Genomic DNA, 26,781 nt, shown 5'->3' with positions numbered 1-26,781 from the left:
AAGTCTATATTTGTAAATCTAATTAAAATACTAAATAATAGACTTACAAATTTTGTATCTATTATTTAGTATTTAGTGAATATAAAAATTTCCCCATCATAAATATGCAGCTATAAACCAAAGGGCATATTGTGCAAACTTAAAGAGAATAAATACTATATCAAGCATGTCAATCCTTATTATGATAATGCACAAAACAAAAAATTAAATACAAAAATAAAATGGAAAGTGAAAATATTATTGGTTCATCTAAGAACTAACTTGCACTACCTTGTGTGAAACTAGGCGGACGACACACAAAGAAGAGTGTGTAGATAAATATATGTTGCTTTTGTACCTTGTAGTTGGTGGGAGATGGAATGGTACTACATCAAGGAATGTTGAACTTACATAGATATTTGAACCAATTACCTCAATATTTCAAATGTGGACACCTTAAGTAATCTATTTGAAAAAAAAATGATAACAAAAACTTGCAAATTACTTCAACGGAAGATCCAAGATCCAAGATCCAAAATAAAAAGGAGATCAATTATACACTATATGGGCAATTTGTTTGTTTTTATCTACTGTACATATCTTATGATTGTTTATTCTAAAATCAAATAGATTCTTAGACTTTGTAGGTGTTATTAAAAACCTTCATTCATTCACAAAGAGATTTAGGATACAACAAACGGTGCAGATTATTTGATCAAGATTCACAAGAGAAAATCCACAATACAAAAAGAAAGATGGATCAAATACCACTAACTATTCATAGATCCCATACATTATTTGATCTTATAGACATTTTTTTTATGGAATTTCCCAAGAGCATGAGACCTCATCCCTTAAGATGTGAGAACCTTGCACTCAACAAAACTTGATCCCTTATAGACTTATTAAAAACCGTTCAACTTCACGAAAAGATCAAAGATTTATCGACCCCTCTGAACATCATTAAAAACATACATACATTTATTCATACCGTTTAAGACGCAGCTAGCAGGTAATGCTGACAACGACCGTAACTAGTAAGAGCGCGTGGAAGGCAAAGGATTAATTACGCGAGAACGCAAAAGACGCCTCTTTCGCACTTCCCATCGTCCCCACTACACACTCCACACGCCAGGGACACGTCCCTAGTCCGCTAGGCCTTTCCATGCTACAACATCACTGTTGTAATGATTATTGTTATTCATTGGGGACAACATGGCGGCGGTGGCATTAGCAAGGGGAGGCGGAGGAGCAGGAGCAGGAGCAGTGGTGTTGTCTCCTGTTCCTGGTGGGCATAGGAGAGCCAACAGCCGGCGCAGGACAATCCGCTGCTTCACTCTCCTTGACGAACAAGACTCGGGTTTGGGAGTGGCACAATTTAAGATGTCTGATTTCGAGCTATGCAGTCAGGTCAGCATAGGCCTTGCTGGCAGGGTAAGTAAACCGGCATATCCTAATTGTCTCTCCTACTTTCTCAATTGTGTCTATTCAACACATAACTTCATTGCATCTCATTCGTTCCACCCAGAGAGATGAAGTGGTGTTTGAAGCTATTGTAAGGAATTCTGAAAGGTAAGTTGCCTAAATTATATCAACTAGGCTAGGCATGCATATTTTGTGTGGCTTATTCAGAATTCTGAGCTCCAATTCTGGTAATGTAGCCCTCTGCAAAATTCAAGAGTGGTCTTGAGGCAGCTTGCAGGTAGTCATGCACAACGCAGGGGACGGCGTGCTTTACAAGTGAGCGTTTTCCTTGATTTTTTTCACTTGTATTGGGGTGGTAATTGATATCATTAGATCTTCACATTCTATAGTAGTATGTATGCAAGTTTCGATTTGGGAAGGGTGTGTATGTATTTTTAACTTTTGGCTTTTTTTCATCCCACTGATAATGGGTGATCTCTGCAGGTTCTGAGAAAGCTTGCCCGGCGGCAATATATGTACGAGTCTTATGCCACTCGAATTCATGGATACATACCCCCGCACGAGAGTGGACGTGAATGCACATTCACTTTGGTCCATGGATATTATGGCAGCTACTCCCTTGAGCAGTGGCTGCTTCAGGCAGATTGGCTCCCTGCCTTAGAAGGGAAGCTTGCTTTAGATGAAGAGTGCGTCAAGAGAGTGGGAGACGACACTACTGGAGGACCCACAGTGTCGCGCCAATTGCGCCTCATCCGAATGTTAATGAGAGACCTTCTCATTGGGGTGGGTAATTACATTGCCCTTGTGTCACAAACATACATTCTGCTTTGTGTTTGAAAAGCTTTTTGATAAAACTATGTAGAAATATTTTATATAATTTTGGATCACAGTTTGTGATATACATGCTTTTTCTCTTAATTGTGATCTTTCACTGTATGCAGGTGAACTATTTGCACAGCCACGGACTTGCCCACACAGAGTTACGATTGGAGAATGTTCACATAAGTTGTGTCGATAGACATATTAAGGTAATTTTTCCTTTATCAATGATGACAATCCTTTCATAATGATTTCTATAGTTTTTCAAATACCAGGTTAGGTTTATCTCAGTCCAATACATTTCTTGCATGTTTCACTGCTTTGACTTCCATGAATACAACTCCATTTTTGGTGCCACATAGAACCACCCATTTGTTCAGGCAGAAAATGATACAAACATGACCTATTTGGTCCATGCCAAATCCTTTACTTACTAAGATTTCTTAACCCCTCCAAGAAAGCGAAACAATTGAACAGGATTTTGAATACCCACAAAGTTGATCTGTATGTATTTGACACTTGAAGTTGTCTTGAGGAGAGACTATAGATTCGAAGGACATGGCAGGTAAAAGTGATACTTCATCCTGACAATTCATTTGGTCTTCTCATGGCGTGTCAAGAAAATTGTAAATAAGATATCCCTTTGGCATTGTATATGCAAAATTCAGACAATGTAAAGAAATTTAAACAATCTTAAACTCTCTATTTCAAATCAAACCATACCTCCAATAGAGTTAAAGAAAGTTCAAGTAAAACAAAATGTATGACAGATCTTACCAATACAAAACCCTTTTTGTTGAAGTTGATTGCTTGAGATGCAATGAATATACTTGCTTGAGGATTTGTGTAAGATTTCTGCAGCATATACCCATCAAGTTTTGAAGATCATGGATCTTTTTGATAAAGGATTGGGTTGAATTTATGAATGTATGGTTGAGGATATGAACGATTAGGATTTGATCTTGAATTAATGGTTGAGATTGATTGAGATGAATGGAGAATTTTCATTGACTAAGAATAATCAAGAGGGAGTTATGGTGGCTCCTTAGTGGGCTCTAAAATGGGCTAGGATAAGTAGTCATCATTATTTATTTATTTTGACTACTTAGTTGTGCATAGGTAAAAAATAGAATAGAATCATCAAAGAGTTATGATGGAATATGAGTGGACTATTAATTTTTTATAAATTATTGTGAAAAATATATAAAAATGAATTTATTTATTTTGGAATAAATGGATGGGCGTTAGCCTGATCAACTAAATAATATAAATTGTTTAATTAATTAGTGGTGTTGAGTGAAAAGGGGAACTAAAATGATAACGAGGAAGTGTCAAACATGGTATTAGGATCTGATGTTAGAAGGTGGTATTAATTAAAGGCATATATTAGTTCTTTTAGTGATCTAGATTTTATCATTTAATACACTTTGGAGTAGTTGTATCAGTGTTTTAGTAGAGTATGGGAAGTTATTGTAGCTTTAATTTGCAGAAAAGAGTAGCAAGATACAGTAGGAGAGATGTTTTGAAGCCTACAATAGTCTAATTGCTCCGTTGGGAGGTAACTTTTTGTAAATTTGCATTGTTAATTTAGAATTTGAATGGAATGTTATGTTTTTTATTGTTGTAGTTTCATGTTTTTGATATCTTTCCTTTGCTGAATAGAATTGTTTTTAATTATGTGGGCAACCATACAATTTCCTCAACCTTTTTGTATCGATCATGAATTATGGAAGGAAGATATTAATTTAAGTCATTAGATAAGTAGCAGATTTGTTGTAGTGGGTTTTCCATAGATTTGTCTGATGGAATTACAGATTGAATTGCTAACATAGACACTTTTTCTTGGAATGTATGGGTTGTGCCACTTTTCCAGCCTTATGCCCTCAAAGGGACAAGAGATGGGTGAAGAAAAAATGCTACATTTGCATTAAGTGATATCCAGAAGGAAGTGTAATTAAGAAATAAGAGCAAGAATGAAGTACCAAGAAGAGTAAATTCATACTAATTGGTGGCTGATCAGCATGAAGAGATATTTCTTAAGCTAGAATCTGATCATTATGACTTTATAATCATTTCCATAATCTGAACTAAAATAGAAAAACTCTAAAATACATCCATGTCAAGAAGATTATTATTCATCTAGATCATTATCACTTTGCAAAAGTGAAAAAAGGAGAAATTTGAAAAGAACATGCCAAGCTTTGACCTGGGCCAGTTTTAATTGATGAAGACAACCAACCTTTAGGACAAACTGCTACAACATTCTAATTATCTGACTTTCCAACATCTGAAATGATTATTCTCAGTTTTTTATAAAGAAAGACGACTGAAAGGAGAAGAGGAGTCTGCTTGCAGTTATCTTCTAATGCTTGAGTCACCTTCAAGTAATATGGATACTAAAATTTTAACCACATGTTAACTATATGCAACTTTAACAAACTTTCCAACTAGACTCCTAAATTTAATGTCCACTCAAGTCTATTGTTTGAACTAGATTTATTTTCCTATTGTCTAATTTCTTTCTGGAACTATCTTTTCTATCCTAGGATAGAGTCCCAATTATTTTATTTATTTATTTTTCTATTTTATACCCCTGACACATATTGTCTTATTACAAGTTTACCCTTACTCAAAATTTTGGTTCGTAACCAAGACAATAGAGAAGAATCTTGAAGTATATCAGGCCCCTCCCATGAAGCATCCTTAGTAGGTAGATTCCTCCTCTGCACTAGATATTCTGTTAGAACCCTCTTCCTTAATTTGCATTCTCCGTTTGCAAGGATGAGCTCTGGTACCAATATTGATTTTCCTTTTGCATGAAGGGGGAGGCAATACTGTTGAACTTTTCATATTTTGACTAATTGTATTTGTTAAATTAGATATATGGAAAGTATTGTGTATCTTGGCACTTGTGGGTAATTCCAAGGCATAAGCTACTTAATGGTCCATAGCATAGACTAACTACTCACCAAGTAGTCGTGAGTTTTTTTCATCCTTGAATTTTACCAGCTTTAACTGGTGAGTCTGCAAAAATGATCTTTTGGTGGGTTTTCCACTTTGACTTGTAGGAGTACTCATGAGTACTCGATGAGTCTGAGAGGAAAATTTGTACCATGCAAACCAAGCATTGTCAAATATGGAAATATGTGGGAAAATTTGGTTTGGATGCTGAAAACACACAGCATGGTTTACAAGTTGGGAGTGGCTTACCTCAGAGCTTGAGCTATTCCAGTAAATTTAGAACAAATTTATTCCTTTCAAAATTCTCCTTTTGTACTTTTGCAAAGCAATAATGATCCAGATGAATATCAATCTACTTGAAATGCATGTATTGTAAATTTTTTTGTCTCTTTTACTTTAGATTGTGGAAAGGATCATTATAGCTGTTGCAAACATTTCTTAATGCACAAGCAAACTTGCTAGATTGGAGAGATGGATGGAAATTTCAAGAAGTAAGCCTGGAATCGCTTCGGATCTTTCAGAGAAACACAAGGGGAAAAATGCAACCCAGGCATGAAGAAGAGTAGTCAAAATAGCAAGATGCCGAATTGTTATAATAATCTTAATGGAGCAATGAAACTGCTTAACCGGTGTGGAAGGGGACAAGAAAACTATCATGCTAGAACTTGCAGTGTTGTCAATGAGTTGAATTCCCTGAGAATGTTTGTCATGACTGTAAACTGCTAATTGCTGAAACTGATTATGGAATTGCTAAAAATAGAAATGATATTATTATGAGTAGATTTTAGAAAAAAACTGAAATCAATAGAGATCTAAAAATACATGAAATCTGAAATTTCTAGACAGAGAAATTAAATCTGAAGTTCCAGTAAAGCAGAATTCTGCATTTGGTGAAACTAAGAAATTAAATCTGAAGTTACTGAAGATGAGGAACATTAGATAATATAGAAGATAACTATTCTGAGAAAATGTGGATGCTAACTTGGGTAAATCTAGGACAGTATGGATGCTTCTTGGCCAAACACAGTTATCAGACCTATGCTGAAGAGCTTCTCTCCCAAAAGCATAACATTCTTATAGCTTAGAGGTGCTTTTATAATGAGTTTCCCATTGTGAACTTTCCATTTTTTCGAATTTTGGATAATTCAAAGCCTTTTTTACAGTTACCTAACCTTTGTAAACCTTTTCAATTTATGCTTGTGAGATAATTAGATTAAGTTACTTTTGTTTTCTGAACTAACAAAAGTACACTTAATTAACCTAAATTGAAAAATATTCACAAGGTTAAATGGTTAGTGTTCAAAGCTTGGAAAAACTTGGTTCTCTTCAATGCCTCCCTAGAGATTGTTCACTTGGTCAATAGTCTGCTCAACCTGCTGAAGGGTTTTCATGTTTGCCAATTTCTCAAGATGGATGATCTGCTTTAGGATTCTTCTCCAAAAGACATCTATGAGGTCTCTTCTGGTTTCTCTTTGTGCCTCAATCCCCAAGATGATCCCATCCTTTGGTCAAAGGTTTGACTTAAATCCCTCACTCCTATGGTTAATATTTAATATTTTCTTATGGTACGTTGTTCAAAACAAGATCCTTACCATTGATAATTTGGCTAAAAGGGGTTTCTGCCTCCCTAGTCAGTGTTCCCTTTGTTAATATTTTCTTATGGTATGTTGTTCAATTTTTCCTAGGTTTAGCTGGTCTCTACTGTGGATTTGGTCTTTTAGAGGTCTTCCCCTTTCTCCAATCCTCTTTTGAAGTGTTTGTTTGACATTTCTTTTCCTCATATCCTTTGGGTCCTTCAGATGGAGAAGAACTCCATCTTGGTTTGGTGGTCATGCACTCCCCCCTATGCTTGGTCTAAACTAAATTTTGATGGCACTTCTAAGCTCAACTTGAGCTCCACAATTTGTGGTGGGATTATTCGTGATCACCTTGGCGAGGTAGTGGGGCCTTTCTCCATTAGTCTTGGTTCTTAGACTATCCACTTCGTTGAAATGTTAGGTTCTTTTTGGGGGCTACTTTGGCCAAGGACTGTGGAGTTCAACAATTGATTGAGGTGATTCCCTCAATAACACCAATTGCCTTTTTGGGTCATATCCCCCTTGTCAGACTATTCGTAATCTTATCAATGATTCCCTCCATCTATTAGGTTCCTTCTTGGAGGTCAAGATTTTTCATATTTACGAGAGTTATGGATTTCTTTGCTAATTGGGAGGGGTGGTTCACAATGGCTACACTAAATGTGATGATATGTGATGATACACTATAGGCATCTCCTTGGTGTTTTTTTGAGCCCCTTTAAGGGTGAGATTAATTACAAAAGGACAAAGGATTTTCATAAAAGGGATACAAAATTGTATAGGAGATTCGAGAAGCTTCTCGTCTTTCTTTTCTTGGAAAAATCTTCGAGTGGCCCCATTGTCAAGACAAGTTAACATTATTCCTCCATCTATAGGGCAAATGATAGGGGACAAAATTCCTAGACTTTGGGTGGTGATAAGAATAGGGTGGAGCCTACCTCTTGTGATGTGGTTATGGACAATTCAATGGTTTGACAAATCTTGATGAAGGGTGGTTATCCAATTTCATTGAACAAAGGCAAGGGTTTGACCCTAAAGTGTCATGAGTTTTCTAGGAATTGGAAGTCGTGGGTTGTCAAAATTAGGGATTGAAAATTGAGACAACAAAAGAACTTATTGCCAAGGTTGTAGGTATGGTGATCAAGGGTAAGAAAATCTACAAAGGTAGGCATAATAAAGAAGAGCTGCTTAAGTCTTTCTTAAGGGGTAAAGAGAAATTGTGAAAGCTTTAGTCTGGTCATGCTTGGGATTCCTTAGCATAGCCATGGGATGAGGTCGCCCTATAGATTAATTAGGCATGTATGGAAGGGTGCTTTTAGATTATCTACTCATTTCATGTGGCTCTCTTGAACCACTTTAGGCATAGTGCTCTTGTGAGATTTTCTTTTTTTCTTACTTTCTTGCTTATGGTATTATGTGTTGGAAGTGTGAGAGGCACTACCTCTCTTCCCTTGCATTAGGTGCTTATCCTTCTTGTCAATCATGCCTTGTTGCTTAAACCCCTCCAATCACTCCTTCGAAGTTGGTTCGGCTTGAGCCCCCTTCCTTTGCCTAGAAACCCAAAAAGAAGCACATGATGTGCCTTCCCCTTGTCCTAGAGACTAACTCTTATAGGCCTAGACAAGATAATTTTGTTGATTTGGATTTTGACCTGCCTGGTGAAAATGTCCTGAGTAAAAGGAAAGGCAAGGAGATGGCTAATATAGAGGACTTTTTTGCCAATTTTAAGATGTCGCTGGTGGAGGACCGATGCTCGAGTCCCTCCACAAGGCCTTGCAACTTTGCTTCTGATGTAGCCAATGTGTTTTGTGGTCGAACTCCTTGGTGACAAAATTTGTATTGTGGAGGTGGTGTCAGTTTACCACAATATTCTAAAGTGATTCATCATGGAAGTTAACAAACTCAACATTAAAAATTACGTCCTTCATTAGAAGCTTTGACACAAATCTTTAGCAAGAGGAAACTAAGCTTAATCATGGTAGCCAGGAAGCTTTATAGGAGATTTGCAGGCCGAAGCAACATAAGGCTTGAGCTCAATGGGAAAGGAGCTTTAGGATGTCAAAGGTAACTCATAGAAGGTGATTGAAGTGAGTAGGTTGACTCTTAGAACTAGTTCTAGTAGTGTTAAGATTCTTCAAGAGTGGTTTATGAACCAAGGCTCCTTTGACCAGGTTGGCCCCAGCTCAAGAACTTGTAGTAGAATTATGAAAGAGAAGAGGGTCTTCGATATGGATAATATGGATTATGTAGAGAAGCATCTGGAATTCGTAAGGGAGGTATGGGAAATTGCTGTGTCTTTAAACCTGTTATGAAGTTGTCCTCCTAGCCATGAAGTTGATAGCCCTTTGGTTCTTCTTTGTTTTTTTACTTGCTTCGTTGTTCTGTTCATAGCCCTCCCTCTTGGGAGCTGTTTTGCTAATGCTTTGCTATTGTTTCGCTGCTTTTAATGTAAACAAGAGGGGCTCCTTTCAAAAATCCCTTTTATCCATGTTCAAAATTTTAAAAAAATGGTTAATGTTGAAGCTTATTGTTGTTAAGCATTATAAAAGGCCATATTAGATATCTTATTTTTTCCATTGGCATAGTTAACTTTTAATAGAATCTTCAGATTTAATTTCTTTATCTACAAATTATATATTTCCTATTGTTTTGGATCTCTTTAAAATTTCATCTAAAAATAAAGAAATCTGTTCATATGAATATAAGTAATCTCTTTAGTAATTTCATCTTCAGTTTCAACAATGATTTGTTTTTGTTCAAAACAATGGTATTAGACAACAACAATGGATTACTTATCTAGGCATCACATGGATGACAATATGAGGTATGAACTTGCATTATTAGTAGAAAGAAAGAAATAAATTATATTAATGTCCGTGGATGACCAAAAGTATGTCATGCCCTCTCTAAGGTTAATACAAATCGTAGCACTAAAAAATGAACGGCTAAAGGAATAAGGAGCCGACCTAGGGTGTAAGTGCAAATAATAAAAGATGATCAGTAGATAACTATGGGCAGACTCCTTTTTGTATTATGAAATATAGAATGAAATAAAATGTAAACCCTATGCTAGCCGACCTCACTATCATTTCCAAGACAAAAGGCATACAAATAATACGCTAATTGCAAATATGAAAGGAGATATAAGGGAGATGGGATAGGCTGCGATTACAGAAGACTAGGGCAGTAAAGCAGCAATCTCATTATTTATAAAACAGCGATCTCATTATTAATCAAGCAGACATCTCAATAATTATTAAGGCAGTGATTTCAATGTGTTAACAGCAGCAATTAGATTAGTTAAGGATAAAAAGACATTTGCAAGAGACACCACTCTTGAAGTAAGGGTGACCACAGGAAGGGACACAACCATCCATTGTCAAGTCAAGGCTATGTAAGGAGGAACTTCGGTTGAGGAAAGGCATGAAACAAATGATTCATTGAGTAAGAGCAGAAATGGCATTCATCAAAGTAATCACATCAAATTAGAGAAGGAAGAAACATGAAGTCAATCAAGAGAAGAAAGTACATCAGTGAACAAGGAAGGAGACCAGATTGGATATTTACCAGTGAACAAAGAAAGAGACCATATCAGATATTACAGATCGGATATACCAGATCCAGTAACCATTCAGGAAAGCAGACTTCTAACCCAGCCAAGTTTGGTATGCGATATTAATAAATGATGCAATATATCTATAATCTTAAGCTTGGTATGCAATATGGATAATGACCTCTTGTATCTATAGTCTTTATCTGACTTTGACTAAGATATTAACCAGCTTTGCCAATCTATGATATCTCTATAATTAATGAGTTTATCTATTCTTTGTCCCACAAGCAATCATACATGGAATTGAAAGAAATATGTTAGGGAGAGGCAACAAACCGGTTCCCTCGAATTAAGCAAGCCACCCCAAGTGATGGAATTATCTTAGTTGGATTTTCCTGCCACTTGTGGGCCAGGGGGTTGAGTTGTCTTAGTTGGAATCTCCATGCTCTTGGGCTTAATTGGGCTGAACAGTCTTCGGGTAATCTTTCATTCTTTCCCCTCAATAACCCGGGTTCCCTTGAATTAAGTAGGCACCCCAAGTGATGGAATTATCTTAGTTGGATGTTCTTGCCACTTGTGGGCCAAGGGGTTGAGTTGTCTGAGTAGGATGCTCCATGCTCTTGGGCTTAATTGGGCTGAACAGCTACCGGACGTCCTTCCATACTTTCCCTCAAACCCTTACTATAATTGGCTCCAGGGAATAATCTATAGCTTAGTTTCAAGTAGTGATATTATTTATCATTTCATATGATGTTAATTTGTTCATTAATTCTCCAATTCAATAACTATTAAATGAGCTAACTTTAGAATGTGGTTGGAATTGTTAATTTTGGGTGAAATAGGTCTATCCTAATTTGAGGATATTACAAAGTAGGTTACTGGGGCTAGAGGTAACAACGATTGAATTAACAATAGAAAGTTCTAGGAAGAGAGAATTAGAACCAAAACAATAAAAGTAAATTAGACAAAATAAATCATTTTGCCACTAAAAAAATGCAATACAAATAGCAATGGATGACAACCAAGTGCCCCAATAGCATATGGTGGTGAAGCCTAGAAGGAAATCTCATTAGATATCCATGTCTCTGTCTAAGATAGGGGGGTTGTTTGAGACATAATCTATTGCTATAAGAGATAATGCTCGTCGGGGAGCATCCAAGATCAAAAGGCCACATTGGGATACCCCAGGAGGAATCAAAGCACATCCTCCAGAAACTCCCCTAACATCTAAGGCTAGTGTAGCTTCCATAGTAGAAAAGAAGCTCATAATGTGAGTTTGTCTTTGTGGTTTCGGGGAAAGTAGTAGATCCATTCACCAAATAGGGTTGAGTAATGTCAATGAAAAAGAGTAGAGTCATGATGCCAAGGGAAAGTAGGCTAGGGAATTTGAGTAATCTAAGTAGTGATGGTGGGTTGAGAGAAGTTCCACCTAATTGATCTATCCACTTTGATATGTGAAGTATTGGTATCTAAAGGCTATTTTGTGTTTTTTGTTGCCTGGGTGGGCTAGGAAAACAAGGTGATCAACATGGGGCTCTAGAGCCTCTAACTCCCCCTTGTAGCGTTCTACGATAGAGGGTGACAACTTCATGAATAAAATGAACTAGGCACCACTTGTCTAAATGTTTGAAGAAAGAAGATAGATTGTTGCTGTTTGCTCATGTAGAGGAATTGGAATCTTCCCTGAATTTCATAGTAAATGAGGCATTTGAAAATGAATTGTTCCTTGGTCTCCACCTCTTGGATGATGGAAAGACAACATATTTGGTCTTGATGAAGAATGTGTTGATAAGTTTAAACCCATAATTGGTGAGAGAACACTCTCAACAGGCCAAGGGGAAACCTCAAGTTGTGGGACTGATAACACTAGAGATAGAGAGGGTAACAATTAAAACCATCCATCATTTGTAAGAAATGCTTGATGTAGAAAGCTATCTTGGGGCTAGGCATCTCAGGAGGGGAGGCCTAGGTGGTTTGACTATATTGTTTGTAGATGTCTTCTCGCACAACTCTAGTGATGATGTCCTTTGTGGGAAGGACCTTAGTGGTATCTAGGGAGTACATGAAAGTGCGTATCCTATCAATAGAGATGCCATTGGGAAGAAGCAACTTAGTCTCCAAGTATTGACAGTGTTGGTGTCTAGTGGGAACCAAGGAAGTAGTTGGGGCAAGTGAAGTAATCTTCTTAGGGGAGAAAAGTGCAAAAAGTGGATATCTCTCATGACCAAAAGTGGAGGCCCCCATGGATCAAAGTTTGTGGACATCAAAAGTATGCCTAAAGATAGTCTCAAGGGAATGATTCAACTTGAAAGGATTTTTGATGCTGACAATTTGAGCTCACTCAACTACCAAAGGACCGAAGGAGTTAAATGCGAAACAGTAAATCTGGGAACTAATGAAGAGGTTAAAAATGTGTATATAGGAAAAGTTTGCACGCTGAAAGAAAAGGAAAGCATACTAAGAAGCATGAGAGAGTTCTTTGATGTGATCGCATGGGGCTATGAATATTTGAAGACATATGACACCTCTATCATCACACACACTATTCCTCTCAAGCTTGGGAGCAAACCTTTCCGACAGCTCCAAAGACTAGTGAACCTGTTGTTGGAACCCCTAATTTATCAAGAGGTGAAAAAATTGTTATCAATGAAGATTATTTTCCCAGTAAGGCACTCCACGTGGGACGCCAATTTGGTTCTAGTTAGCAAGAAAAATGGTGAAATTAGATTATGCATGGACTTCTGCAATCTCAACAGAGCTTCCGAGAAGGATAACTATCATCTGCCTTCATATAATCAAGCATAGATGGAAGATTCGTGGGACTCGCCACGGATTCGCGAGTCCATTGGCGGGCCGAGTCGATTTGCCAAGGACTCGCGAGCTGAGTCTTGGCAAATCTTAACAAAAGTCTCGCGAGTCTGACTTAAAGACTCGCGACGCACAGAAACACGCCCAACAAAAGAGGTAAGAACACTTCAAAAAATTATCTAATTTTTTTTTTCAAGTCATTCTCATTCTCTTCATCAGAATATATACATGAAATATAACATTTAAGTATAAGTCACATTTCAATATGTCTTTTTCCTTATACTTATTTCATGTATATATTGGCAGGATGTTTGAGAGTGGTTTCAGATCTCTAGGAGTTATAATGCAAATTCTAGGTTTTAGAAGATCTTTTAAATTTTCAGACAGTCAAATTTTAGTAATCAGTAGGTTCCTATTAGCATTCTCTCGCTCTCTCTATCTCACTCACTTTATCTACCTCGAATTTTAGACATATCTATCTCCCTATCACTCTTCCTCTATCCCCTCTCTCTAGTCTTTACCACTCTCTATCTCACCCTCTCCTCTCTCCCCCAAGATTTAGACCTATCTCTCTACCCCTCTCTCTCTCTCACCCTCAGACCCCAACAAGTGGTGCTACCCTCAACCTAATTTTGGCGAGCTGGACTCCTAGAACTAGACCCTCTAGTTCTATCTCTCCCTTGGTTTTCACTAGAGCTGGGAAGAGGAAGATGTAGTCTTCTCTTTAGTTTGTTCATTTTTGTTTTTCACATTTGGACATATCATTATATGTAATTTTGTAAACATTTATAAACTTATACTGTTGTTATACATTTTAAAGTTTGAAACTATGAGTATGAATGACAAAATTTCAAATATTGAGTGTTTGGAGATCATATGACATGTGTAATGTTTCAATTATGGCTCTTATGTTTTTTAAATGCATTAATTTTTTATTTTTTTTTGGTTGTAAAACTACGGTTTTTTTCTGCCGAGTCCTTTCGCGAGTCCAAGTCCGAGTCCAATTTTTAGGCTGTTGAGTTTGTGGCGAGTTCGAGTTTTCCAACTTTGATCAAGTGATGGCTGAACCAGAAGATAGACTAAAACCAACTTTCACAACCAAGTGGGGCACATTCACATACCGAAGAATGCCTTTGGAGCCACATTTAAGAGAGCCATGGATATTGCATTCCAGGACCTTGTAGGAAAATGCATCATTATCTATATGGATGACCTTACCGTATTCTCAAAGAAGAGAGAAGACTATGTGTTGGATCTTAGGAAGATTTTTCAGAGGTGTAGGAAGTATGGGATTTCTCTTAATCCGAAGAAGTGTATGTTTGGGGTCATAGAAGGGAAGCTACTTGGACATGTAATATCAAAGAAAGGTATATCCATTGATCCTGATAGAATAGAGGCGATATCCAAGATAAATATGCCTGCTAGCAAGAAAGAGTTAAAGTCATTTTTTGAGAAGATCAACTTTGTCAGGAAGTTCATAATAGGATTTGCTGAGATAGTGAGGCCGCTAAATAAAGATGCGAAGATGGAATGGACTCCACAAGCCAATCAAGCAAGTAAAGTGGACATTTTAGAGTCAGTGTTAGTGAGGGGTGAAATCCGCGACCACTTTCAGTGAGGGGTCAAATCCGTGACCTACTTATGAGCACTGTCAGTGCCCCTTGAAATCCCCGATTACTGTTAGTGGGTGTTCAAAACCCCGACTAGGTTAGTGCACTTCTAGTTAGGCTTAAAAGGTCCAACCAAATATGTGAAAGAGAGAGCATTTTTAAGGAGAATCAAATGAGTAATCAATGATATCAGGGAGTGGTGTCTACGCTGATGAGATGAAAGCGAATTAGGAGTGTTAAGCATTACAAGAGGGTGATTGATTGATGAAAGCATGTAAGGATCTCAAGTGACTTCTGGTTGCACACCAAAACCACAACAATTTTGCAAGCACTTCCAGTGCCTTGTGAGATCCACGACCTCTTTTGCACCATTGTCAATGCCCACCAGAAAGCCCAACCTTCCTAGTGTCACTTCTTGTGATGCCTCAAAAGCCCGATCACTTAGGATGATTGCAAGTCACCCCCTAAATCCATGAACTTCAAGTTAGGGGTGTAAATTGTGAACTTCCACTTGGAGGTGAAAAGTCCAACCTCCCTATGACCATTTCCTGTGACCCCCAAGATCCACGAACTCCCAGTGAAGGATGAAAATCGTGACTTTGAATGAGCATAGCAAGTACACCTCCAAATCTGTGAAAGGGGAGATATGAGTTTAAGCGCTGAATGTGATTAGAGGAGGGGCCTGCTTGAGATGAACGCTTCATTTCAAATTTTAAAAGCAAAAACAAAGTCCGCTTCCTCATACATGAAAAAACGAAATTTCAAGAAAATTAAATAAACAAAACAAAGTCGGCCATGCATTGGAAATTAAAGTGTCAAAAAATTAAACAAGAACAAGTCGGCCTTACAATCAAAAGGATGCGTTCCTTCAATGCCTATAAAGAGATAGATTGATCATTTCATTTGATTAATAATTGTTTGATAGTTCATTTTTACTTCAGTGAATTGTCTTCTGAGAGCAGTCAATTCATTATCAGGCAGCGATCCCATTCAAGTATGGCAGTGATCTTCATCAAACAATCAGGGATTCTCTTCTAAGCGACCTTTTTTCCCAGCAGTCATAGCGAATTCAATTTCAGATCAGTGAATTTGTGTGTTCATCATCAAGCAAACAGCGAATCTGCCCTCCAAGAGAGCAAATTGATCACCCAGCCAGATTAACCTAACGATTCTGATCAAGGCAGCGAATCACAGTGAACTCCATTGGCAATAAGCAGATTCAACATTCAACATCAGTAATCTTCAGTATTGCCATAGCAATATCTAATCAATTCGCAGAGAATTAAGATAGTTTTTGCCAAATTGATGGCTGATTTGAGATAACCAGAGAGAAATATTCATTTGCAGGTCTGAATCAAGTTGTTTTGATCATTTTTATTAAGGATCAGACCTAAATTTGTTACTAGTACAGCTATAGGGCTAGGAGGTTTTAAGAAGTTTCAGTCATAAAATAGCTTTTGCATCATGTTTTGAAACCCTTGAATTGATCATTTACAAGCTTTAATACAGAATTCATGATGATTTGAGGATTAGGTTCAAGTAGAATCTGATTTTACAAGCTAGGGTTTTAGGATAAAAACCTAGGGTTTAGCAATTTGAGAGGATTTTAATGAATTATCAGCCTTAGACAATGAAATTGCTAACCTAAATGATTAATTTCAGCTTGTAAACATTGATATCACATTGAAAACCCTAACTCAGACAATTCTTGTAGATAGAGCATGGCAGCCTTGAAGGCAGGAGCTGTTCCAAGACAATCCCTCATCAAGGAGGACTCAAAGGGAGTGATGCCTGAATTGAAGATCACATCACTGTGGAGCAATGTAGGAGACACCAACCTAGGTCAAATCGACATGAAGAAGTTCTAGGGTTTCCTATACACAAGCAAGCGTTCTGGATTTTCAAAGAAGATGATTGAGAGTGGGATAGTACAAGTAGTAGGCTTCCTTCCGGCTATTCAATGCAATGAGTTGATACTTGAGTGTGCCAGACACTATGATGCCAGTGCAAGAAAGATAGTAGCACCTGATGGCGGAGTACTTGCCTACCTATCCAAGACAGCCATCAGCAAAGCCTTCCACGTACCGGATCACAAAGGCATGTTTTACAAGAGCAAAGAAGGAGCACAAGCGATATTTGAGGATGGCCCCGACAAATGCCTTGGGATAATCAACAAGTATTGATTGTTGAAGAGTAGACTCGACATATCCAAATTACCTAGCAAGCTTCACAGGATTGATTTTAAGGAATAGTTTGGTGATTTGATCACTTTGCTCAACCGAGTTATAGGTACTTCTCAAGCATCTCAATTTGAGAATTGGATGTTTTACTTCATGGAAGTAGTGTTAACCAGTGTATTAAAGTTCAATTGGGCGAGAATCATAAGTAACAACCTTGATCTACAGTTGAAGAGGCTTGGGCGTACTAAGACATTCTACATGAGTTCATACATCATATATTCACTTGCTAGAGCTCATGAATATGCGGGATTGATGTATAGAGGCCCAGTTGGAAGTGGTGCTGGAGAGATGAGAGCATGTGAATCCTACACAAAGCTGCATCACCTTGGCAAGATACATTTCATGAGAGTGAACAATGCTTTCACCATGCACTTGACAAGAACAGTGCAAGGCGGCATTCATCAAAGATGATCCCTGCAGGCAAAATAGTTAGTAAAGAAGTACGATGCTTGGTATATTCAATTTCCCAAGTTCACCTATATAAGAGTTCAAGGATTCTCTTGTTCGCCATACATGCTATCATGCTACCCTACCGACAAGATGGTACAGTTGGAGTTAGTGAGACAGTTGATCACCTATGACAACGTCTAGAAAAATAGACACAAGACATGGATTGCTTTTCCCATCTCAATTGGGAAATCAATAGAAGTGTGCCCATCCCTATAGGTAGTTGAGAAGTCAGTAGAAGAATTGAGATCCTATTCCCTTATTCCATATTCTTCCAGAGAAAATTTTGATCCTTATGGCAACATGAGAAGAGCTAACGGGAGAAGGCACAAGCATAAGCTACAACTAGAGGACTATTGGATGAATGCCCAAGATGAATTAGAGATAAGGAAGATGTGTTCAAGGCTACCAATTGACATTGTCAGGATGTGTAAAGTTTTCGACATTGCAGATCAAGCACTAGATAGTGGAAAATGCCTCCAGCCTGCATATGAACGGGAGAAAGACAAGAAAGTAGAAGTCAATTGGATTGATGTTGAGATCACTGATTTGAAAGACTTGATGAAGCCAGGCTTGGCCTACACACGATGATGGGTAGACATTCAAACTCAGAAGTTGATGGGCCAGAATGCACAACTGACATTTGATTTGATGGGAGATTCAGACTCATCCGATGAAGAGATAGAAAGTATGAGCGTGATTGAAAGTGCCACACAGTTAACTCATTCCAGAGGCTCAAAGAGGAAAGGAAATCATAAGGAAGGATCAACACACAAAAGGCATAAATCAAGTTCAAGCCGTCCTACTAGTACTTCCTCCATACATGAAGTTGAAATGAACCATATAGCCGACAAGGAAAGTCAGCCACCCAAGGGAAGCGCAAATCATGGTGTGAATGAGTCCATGGAGTCTACAATTCAAGATAATAGATGTGAGAATGTAGATAAAGGGAAGTAATCCCAAATACAAGATAATTCAGCAATACAGGAGCAAGCTAACAACAAAGTAGGCAAAGATGTATATGTGGAAATAGAGAAAGAAGATGATGAAGTAACCTCTCCACCTCGAGAATATCAACAGCTTAAGGAGGTGCAAGTGGGAGAGGAAAGATCCACTATCCCAACATGGCTTAAGGAGAGATTAGCAAAGGAAGCCATAGTGGTAGAAGAAAGAGCCTATAGATGATTTGGATAGCTTCCTGAATAGAGCTGGAGAAACGGTAGAAAAGAAGGCCACCAAGATGTCAAAGATTACATAGGATAATACAGGATCTCAAGTTATACAAGCCCGAAGATGAGATCACAATAGATGAGTATGACCTGGAGACAATTGACTTAGGTCCTCCCACCACTGAGTAGGAAATGGAAGATTTGAATGACATAGTGAAGACAGTTCATGATATGTTGAAGGTTGAGGTAGACAAGCCCGAAGATGAGATCACAATAGATGAGTATGACCTGGAGACAATTGACTTAGGTCCTCCCACCACTGAGCAGGAAATGGAAGATTTGAATGACATAGTGAAGACAGTTCATGATATGTTGAAGGTTGAGGTAGAGAAAAACAAGAAGCTTGAGAGAGATATGAATACATTGAGGAACTACCTACAGTAGCTCAGTGTAATGTCCCCGATTGGAGGTTTACCTGATTTAGTCGCGAGACAACAATTCCAAATCAAAATGAGAATTGTAATTATATAATTTCATTAAATCTGAAAACATTTCATTTTAAAAATTAACTTAAAATTCTAAGATTAGTTCTGAGATCTACCTACAGTAGACAAGCCCGAAGATGAGATCACAATAGATGAGTATGACCTGGAGACAATTGACTTAGGTCCTCCCACCACTGAGCAGGAAATGGAAGATTTGAATGACATAGTGAAGACAGTTCATGATATGTTGAAGGTTGAGGTAGAGAAAAACAAGAAGCTAAAGAGAGATATGAATACATTGAGGAACTACCTACAGTAGCTCAGTGTAATGTCCCCGATTGGAGGTTTACCTAATTTAGTCGCGAGACAACAATTCCAAATCAAAATGAGAATTGTAATTATATAATTTCATTAAATCTGAAAACATTTCATTTTAAAAATTAACTTAAAATTCTAAGATTAGTTCTGAGATTATAACTTATCTTGATGGCCTTCTCTAATTTGGCAATGGGACTTATGTAATAATGAATTCTGCTGAACTCCAACATTCTTCATTATAATCCTTTTGTAAATGTTTCCAAAGTCTGCTCATACTTCCTCTTTAATTCGGCTCATATACTCCCTTTGATTTTTGCTCAAGATCTTTTAACCCATATACATTCTTTTACTCAATTCTACCTTTTATGACTTCTTTATTTTAAATATTTCCTTGAACATATATATATTCTTTCTATATATAATTCACTTCTATTTCTTATACATTCTTCTTTAAACCAATTTAATGCTGGTATATGATGATATTATTCCTTATTCAACATACTTCACTTACATATCTGTATTTCTTCTACACACATATGCTCTTCAAGAATTGTTGTATTAGCTTGTCGATCCTTGAAGAGACTACTTACATATACCTCATATGTCTGCTCCAAATTATTTGTAGATCTCCAATAATCCTCTTAATACCTATCCTTCATCTCAATGATCTGTTTTTACATCTGCTTCTTTGGTTTGGACAGATGTGACTCTTCCCTAGAGTCATACCCTTTGATACAAACAAATTATATTAGCTCTTAATGAATCACACCTCTTGGCTGCCCCTTGAGACTTAATTAATCTCTCTTTAATAAATCTTAATTGCTGTAGCTTTTAATGTTGTCAAATTTACATGCCGCTGTTAGTTCTTCAAATGATAATCTCATAATCGCAGCTCTCCTTATATTGACTTATCGCTGCCAATCTAGTGGCGGCTCCAAAACACCACCTTTTATCACTGGCAATAAACATCTCTTGGATGATAGTTGACAGCTGTTTGATTAGAAATCTCTATTGTTATACATCTCTCTAACATCATTGCTACCATCAGATATGGAACATTCCATTTTGGACAATGATTTATTTGTTCTCTTTGTCTCTTATTAAAGTTGTTAATAATGAATCGCTTAGACACTTAATTGCTCCCTTAATCACTATGGGATATATGATTATATCGACTGAGGCATTGCTATCGACAAATTTATTATATTCAATCAAATCCTTTTCATAACTGATGATTGTTCAACGCGATATAATCATTTCCTTTGCTGATATTATGGAGAGTGTAGTGACCATCAAAGTACCTCGACTATTATCACCCAATATATCTCTTTGGATGCATCATTCCTTAGAAGACTTAATCCGATGATTAATCCATATTTACGACAGCTTAAACGTATTTCACATTCCTATGAATCGGACCTCTTATCAACTCTTAGAAGATGTATAGCCTCTTTATGGAATCCAAAAAAGGGACCGCTGGAGCAAATCTGCTTAAGTTAAAATATATGATTTTTTAAATCGAATCCATCACTGCACACATAGCACCATAAATTCTGTTCTTGCCCCACTCTTAAATACTTAGATTGATCAAGGCTGCCACCCCCGATCACGCAAATATTTTATTTTTTAAAGATGAGGGTATTACACACACTTCTCACCACACATCTATGCCTTATTAATTATTACTGCTTTACATTATCCTCTATATGTGTCTTTATTTGTAAAGATAATACAAGGATCTTTCTCAATATGAGCAATATTTGATGAGGTCTTGTTTGGGGACATCACACTCAGAGAACCGATAAGGTAAAATGATCCTTCAAACATGCCACCACCATTGCTCCCTCCAGATTCAGTTGACAATTTAGAAGAAATGAGGACGTCAACTCATATGATGAAGAATTGGATTAATAAGTCCTTCAATAAGGCAAATGCTTTCGTGAAGGAGCCAGTGAGGATATTTGACAAAGCTTTAGGTGTTCTTGACAGGACTCAAGTCCTCATGGCAGCTTATGATGTCAAGTCCTCATGGCAGCTTATGATGTTTTCACTTCCACCAAAGACTACATCATGTCGAGACTGCAAGCAATGATGAGCTTACCCAAGCAGACTTTGGTGAACGAAGGAGTGTTGAAAGAGGGGCAATCATATGATTTCCAGCATTGGTATAACTTGCTTCGAATAAGGAAGATCATGTTTGAACATATCAGCAGTGGCTGCTCTCAAGTAGAAAATGCAACAAGTGTGATACATGATAAAATTGTAGCAGTAGCTGAAATCATACTTGGAAAAGAGATGAATGAAGGAATCCATATAGATGTCGATCAGCTGGTTGAGAGAGTAAATTTCATTTTCTTTGGGACAACCGGTCCACCTTTAGAGGGACGGTTGGAGGAAATACAATCATTCATGGTACTTGCTGGTACGACTAAGGATTTCGGGCCAGAATGGGAGAAGATCTTTGTTACTGCCTTAGACAAAATGAGCTTCATGGAAGATCAGTTGAAAGTCATTCCTATTGCTCCAATAAACGAGATTGAAAGCAGTGTCCAGATTCGTTCAATTTGCATCAAAAGAAAAGGATAAGGCGAACAAACTTCTAGAAGAAAGTTTTTTATGATCCCATGTGGCGGCTATTTTTCTCATTGGAGGATTTTTCCTCGAAGTATGTGCCAAATGGATGTCATATTCCTATTGGCTTATTTTTAATAATTTGCAATAAATTAGGTATTTTGTTGTAACAAACCCTAATTAGTGTTTAGATGGCAAGATCTTGGCCCTTGATTTTGATTCAATCTCGGCCACTCATTGTATTTGAGAGCACTCATTTCATTTGTAAGGGATTGATTAGAAGAATTTGAAGAATTGTTGCTTTGATGCTGCCAAGAATAATTAAATCATTGAAGTGTTGGTGACTTATTGTGTTTTGGAGTATTTGTTTGTTTCTTCATCCTTTTAAGAGAGAACTTAAAACTAAAACTAGAAAAAAAAAGAGAGTAAAATTTGCTTAAGTATTTAGATGAATGGAAGACTTATGTGCATGATTGATGGTGAAGCTCCTATTGTTCACACTACTAATATTTCATTGATTGTGAAGTATCTTGCATAGTCAACTGAACTCATTTTAGCCAAGCTTAACTTCAATTGCTGCTTCTTCACTGATACGCATCATCTTGATGGTGTCTATGCCTATGGTAGTGATTGAATATCATTAGCTATCCTTATAAGATCGCACTAGCTTTGTGGAGATGTTCTTCACATGCTAAAGCAAAGCTTAGTTGAGCTTCACTTGAAATTGTCCATCATTCATGCATTCCTAGTGTTAGTTTAGCATTCCTAAACCCTCAACCCTTTTTACATTTTTTTATCAAGCAATCATTATTAGTAGTAGGAAAGAACTCCATTGCAATATCTTTCGTAAGGATAACATTCCTTGTGATTAAGAATTTTCATCTCCTTTAAGAACAATTCCGTAAGTCCCCTTGGAGGAGCAGCAAACACATCAACCATTGAAGCTATCCAACACATCAAGACCTGACTTTGTTAACCTTGGAGTCGTCTCAAGTGATCCTTGCGTTCAACATTTGAGAAGTTTTTGTTCAAGAGAGGATATAGTATTCAATACTTTATTATGTGTTCGAGGTGTCATAAAACACACATTGACAAGACCTTTTGAATGTTTTGCAATCATTTCACCTATGCAAGGCGGAGTTCCTTAAGGTTTTGCACTAGTGCAGATCGGACTTTGGCTCAGTTTTGCACAAACACAAATGCAAGGTTGGACTTTAGAATATTTTTGCATCAATGTAAGTTATGCACAAATATGGATCAGAGTTTAAAACAAGTTTGTACAATCCCCCTTTGCTAGTCGGAGTTTAACTTTATTTTGCAATTTTCACACTGACATGAGGGCGGACCTGAACCAAGTTTTACATTCCTATCAATCATAAGATCAGACTTTACCTTGCATTGATTAGTGGATTGGACTTTTGTAAAGTACTTGATCAAATTTAACATTCCCTTCTTGCCTAGGCGGAGTTTTTAGAACATTTTGCAATAAATCTCATTGCCCTTAGTGCGAAAAAACTTAGCTTGTTCAAACACCTAGACACAAATGCAAAACCAAAACTTGACATCCTCAACACTATGCCAACACTTAGCATTTTGACCATTTCATTTGTTGCTCTTAACAATTTTAATGATTGTTCTGATATTGTAGAGCAAGACCTAAATGAAAGACTTGCAATTCCTTACGGAATCGCAAGTAGATTTTCCACTCCAACTTTTGAGCTTGAATTTTAACAATTGGTCCTGACAACATATTTGCAAATTCTTTGCATCTTTGACAACTTAAAGAATACTGACTACCTAGCAAGTTCATCAACTTTGGCAACATCCGTATGATTCACATCACATGCCTCTTTAACCCATCCTTGACAAGACCTATTCTCCCATAAGCAAAGGCTAACGGCACCTAAGAAACCACTGCCAAGCCAAGCAAACTAACAAAACGACTACCCTAAAAGCAAAAAAGTGGGGGTCCCCATTTGCAATGGGGCAATGTGTGAAAATGTCACAACACAACTTCCTTTCATACTTTCCTTCTAAAGTATTTAAATATACTTTTTGTAATTAAGTGTTTAAGAATAATTTGATCAAATAAAATAATATTATAATAGGTTGCCTCTTAAATATAAAATTGCTAGGTCCAACTTAAAATAATATTAGAAATTATTTTGCTTGCTTTGCTCTGTAGCCTACAGAAAATGGGCATAGGCTAGAGGTCTTCTGTTTGGAGCTATTTCTGAAAAGGGGACATGACAATAATATTACTAGGTCAGAAGAAAAGGCTTTTAACAAACTCCCACGAACACCACACTATGATACAAAACAATACCCAGGGATTATCTATGAATTATCTGAAAGGGTCGTGATAACACCAATGTACAATACATGCATAAGTAACCTTAAAATTTTCAGGTTATGGAGTCATAGATTTAGATGAATTTTATAAATTGTCCTTTGTTTCTATAATTTTTGAAGGCAGTTAACCAAGATTGCTCTTGTTTTTGCAACTATGGGGAATATTTGAGATATAAATTGTAACATAGACTTCATGGTTGTAATTTCCAGAATTATTTTCTTTCTTGATCAGATATATTAATATTACAGAATATAGTGGTAGAATGTCATTCCGAGCATGCCAAGTCCGGGTGTCTTATCTTTACCTACACAGTAGTCCACCAAATGCTTAATAAGAGAGAATTTAATCTAGGTCTATTGTATTCCTTTGATCTGTTCAATTTTCTTTTTCATGAGAATAACTGCAGGTTCTGAGAATCATATGATCATAGTACAAGATATATTGGATAAACATTGAAATTTCGGTTGTTGTTTCTGCAGGTAGGGATACTAGGAAATGCTGCTGATTTCTATGATAAGAGTTCAAACTACAGGTCACTTGATGGCAATATTGAGAGACGAAAACTCATGATTGCTTTTGATATTAGGTATATGAGGAGAAATATGCAATGCTTTCTTACATTTTCTGAAATTCAAAATCATTTAATATGAATATGGATTTTACTTTTTTTTTTGTGGATTCTAGGTGTGTGGGATTTATGATGGCTAAAATGGTGTTGCGAGAGCTCATGGATCCTTCCATATTCATGAAATTCAAATCCTTCTTAACAGTGGTGAGCTTCATTTGAGTTTTTATTAAATTGGAACTTCATTTGTTTTTGTATTTCGTTAGTGATTATTGGAAAATGTGACTTCAGGAAAATAATTCTTCAAGCTTGCGTGAATTTCTGTTGCCTATTATTTACAAAAAGACACCTGCAGGAAGTATTGGTTTACAAGTATGTCATCGCTTTCCCCTTTTATATCCTTTGTCTGTTGGGGATCCTAGCTCATCAATCAACACAATTCTTGCTAGAGAATAAACTATCTACAGTAATAGCAGCATAAATTACAACGCATCTATTTTCATTCAACTTTGTGGAGAACAATATTTTAAGACAAAATGCACAACTCTTATCTGATGTTTTTAGATAAAAGCATTCACAATCACTTACGTTGACTCTGGAAATATCATGTTTGTTATTGATACTTATTTTTGTAATTTGTTGACGAGAAAAGCATGAAGCATTTATGATTTAAGGCATGACATCATACTAGACAAAATGTTTTTGGAGTGCCTCTTTGTGATGCTTATCAAAACTATTGGGATTTGTAGAGGGTCTAATTTCTTTTCCCAAAAATATTTTGGTCATAGTCATTACTCGCATATTGTAAGTATTCTGTGACTCTAAACATTATATTTTTGCTTGATGATTTTGTTATAGTTAGATAACTCAAAACTTTGTATATTAATTATGATTGACAGCAGATAAAAAAAACACAAGAATAAGCTCTCAACCAAAAATTTAGATTGTTATTAGAGTTTAAATGGATTGAATTTTAAAAATTCATAACGTTGCAATGGTGAACAAAATAAGTGATTGAACTTTTGCATAATAAATATAAATTTTTTGTCAGCAATAAAATTTTAAGAGCAATGGAAAAAAATTAGATTTTAATGGAAAAATTCAGATTGCAGAACACTTGATCTGTATTTTTTTTTTTTGGGAAGATTCTAGTGTCGTTTTTTGTGCTAAACCTTGATGCCAATCCTGTTGTTTGGTTGATATGTCTGGCTGGAGGACCTGCTTTTTTTGGCTGACCTATCTATGTAGCTGGCCTATTATTTTGGTTGACTGTGCACCTTGGCTGGCCTTGCAACAATTCTGTTTGTGTTAATTTCTGCACAATTATATGGATCTGCATGATTTGAGATGCAATTTATAAATATGTAATTGTATACATAATGTAGGCTAAATGTTTTTTTAAAAGTCTCTATTAGTGAAACTCTTGAAGTTTTTGTAAAGCTTTGATAATGAAGGCTCTAAGACAAAAAAAATGTAAGTAGGCTATGAGGGAGACAAACCATAGGAATGTGTATCTGCACACTTAGTAATGAGGGAGGAATGTAATGCAACTTACATTGTGTAAGTTATTTACATTTTTAGACATAATAAGTTATATTGTATTGGTTATTTAATAAAACCTTTATGTTGCCAGTTTGGGTTCGGGTTCAGTGGTTTGGCTTTCTTTCCTGGGTTCAATATGGCTAGATTTGGTTGTACAATACTTTTTTGTCCAAACCTAAAATAAGTACCAAATAATGATTTCTATTTGATGTATGAGCCTAGAAAACAGTTTTTACTCTGAGTTACCGGGTTCTCCTCTGGACCCCCCTGGTTCGAACTGGTTCGTGGTTCTGGGCTTGGTTCGACCAGGGTTCTTAAAACCTAGAGGTGGTTTGTCCTGGTTCGAAACCGGGTGAACC

General features: G+C 36.8%; 1 protein-coding gene across 1 annotated transcript in view; it reads left to right on the top strand.

Moving 5' to 3' along the window:
- Positions 1–1,061: 1,061 nt before the first annotated feature.
- The window catches only part of LOC131065763 (probable plastid-lipid-associated protein 14, chloroplastic), a 118,230-nt gene continuing 92,510 nt past the window's right edge, over positions 1,062–26,781 (top strand). The window contains exons 1-8 of the mRNA XM_058000405.2: positions 1,062–1,413; positions 1,508–1,551; positions 1,641–1,719; positions 1,888–2,187; positions 2,346–2,432; positions 24,795–24,901; positions 25,000–25,087; positions 25,172–25,252. Coding sequence (XP_057856388.1) covers positions 1,195–1,413; positions 1,508–1,551; positions 1,641–1,719; positions 1,888–2,187; positions 2,346–2,432; positions 24,795–24,901; positions 25,000–25,087; positions 25,172–25,252 — 1,005 coding nt within the window. The 5' untranslated portion in view covers positions 1,062–1,194. The remainder of the gene's footprint in view (positions 1,414–1,507; positions 1,552–1,640; positions 1,720–1,887; positions 2,188–2,345; positions 2,433–24,794; positions 24,902–24,999; positions 25,088–25,171; positions 25,253–26,781) is intronic.

Source organism: Cryptomeria japonica, chromosome 7 (genome assembly GCF_030272615.1).
Source record: "Cryptomeria japonica chromosome 7, Sugi_1.0, whole genome shotgun sequence".
Taxonomy (NCBI): Eukaryota; Viridiplantae; Streptophyta; class Pinopsida; order Cupressales; family Cupressaceae; genus Cryptomeria; species Cryptomeria japonica.
The sequence above is the reverse complement of the archived record's forward strand: the minus strand, read 5'-3'. Positions and strand labels throughout refer to the sequence as shown.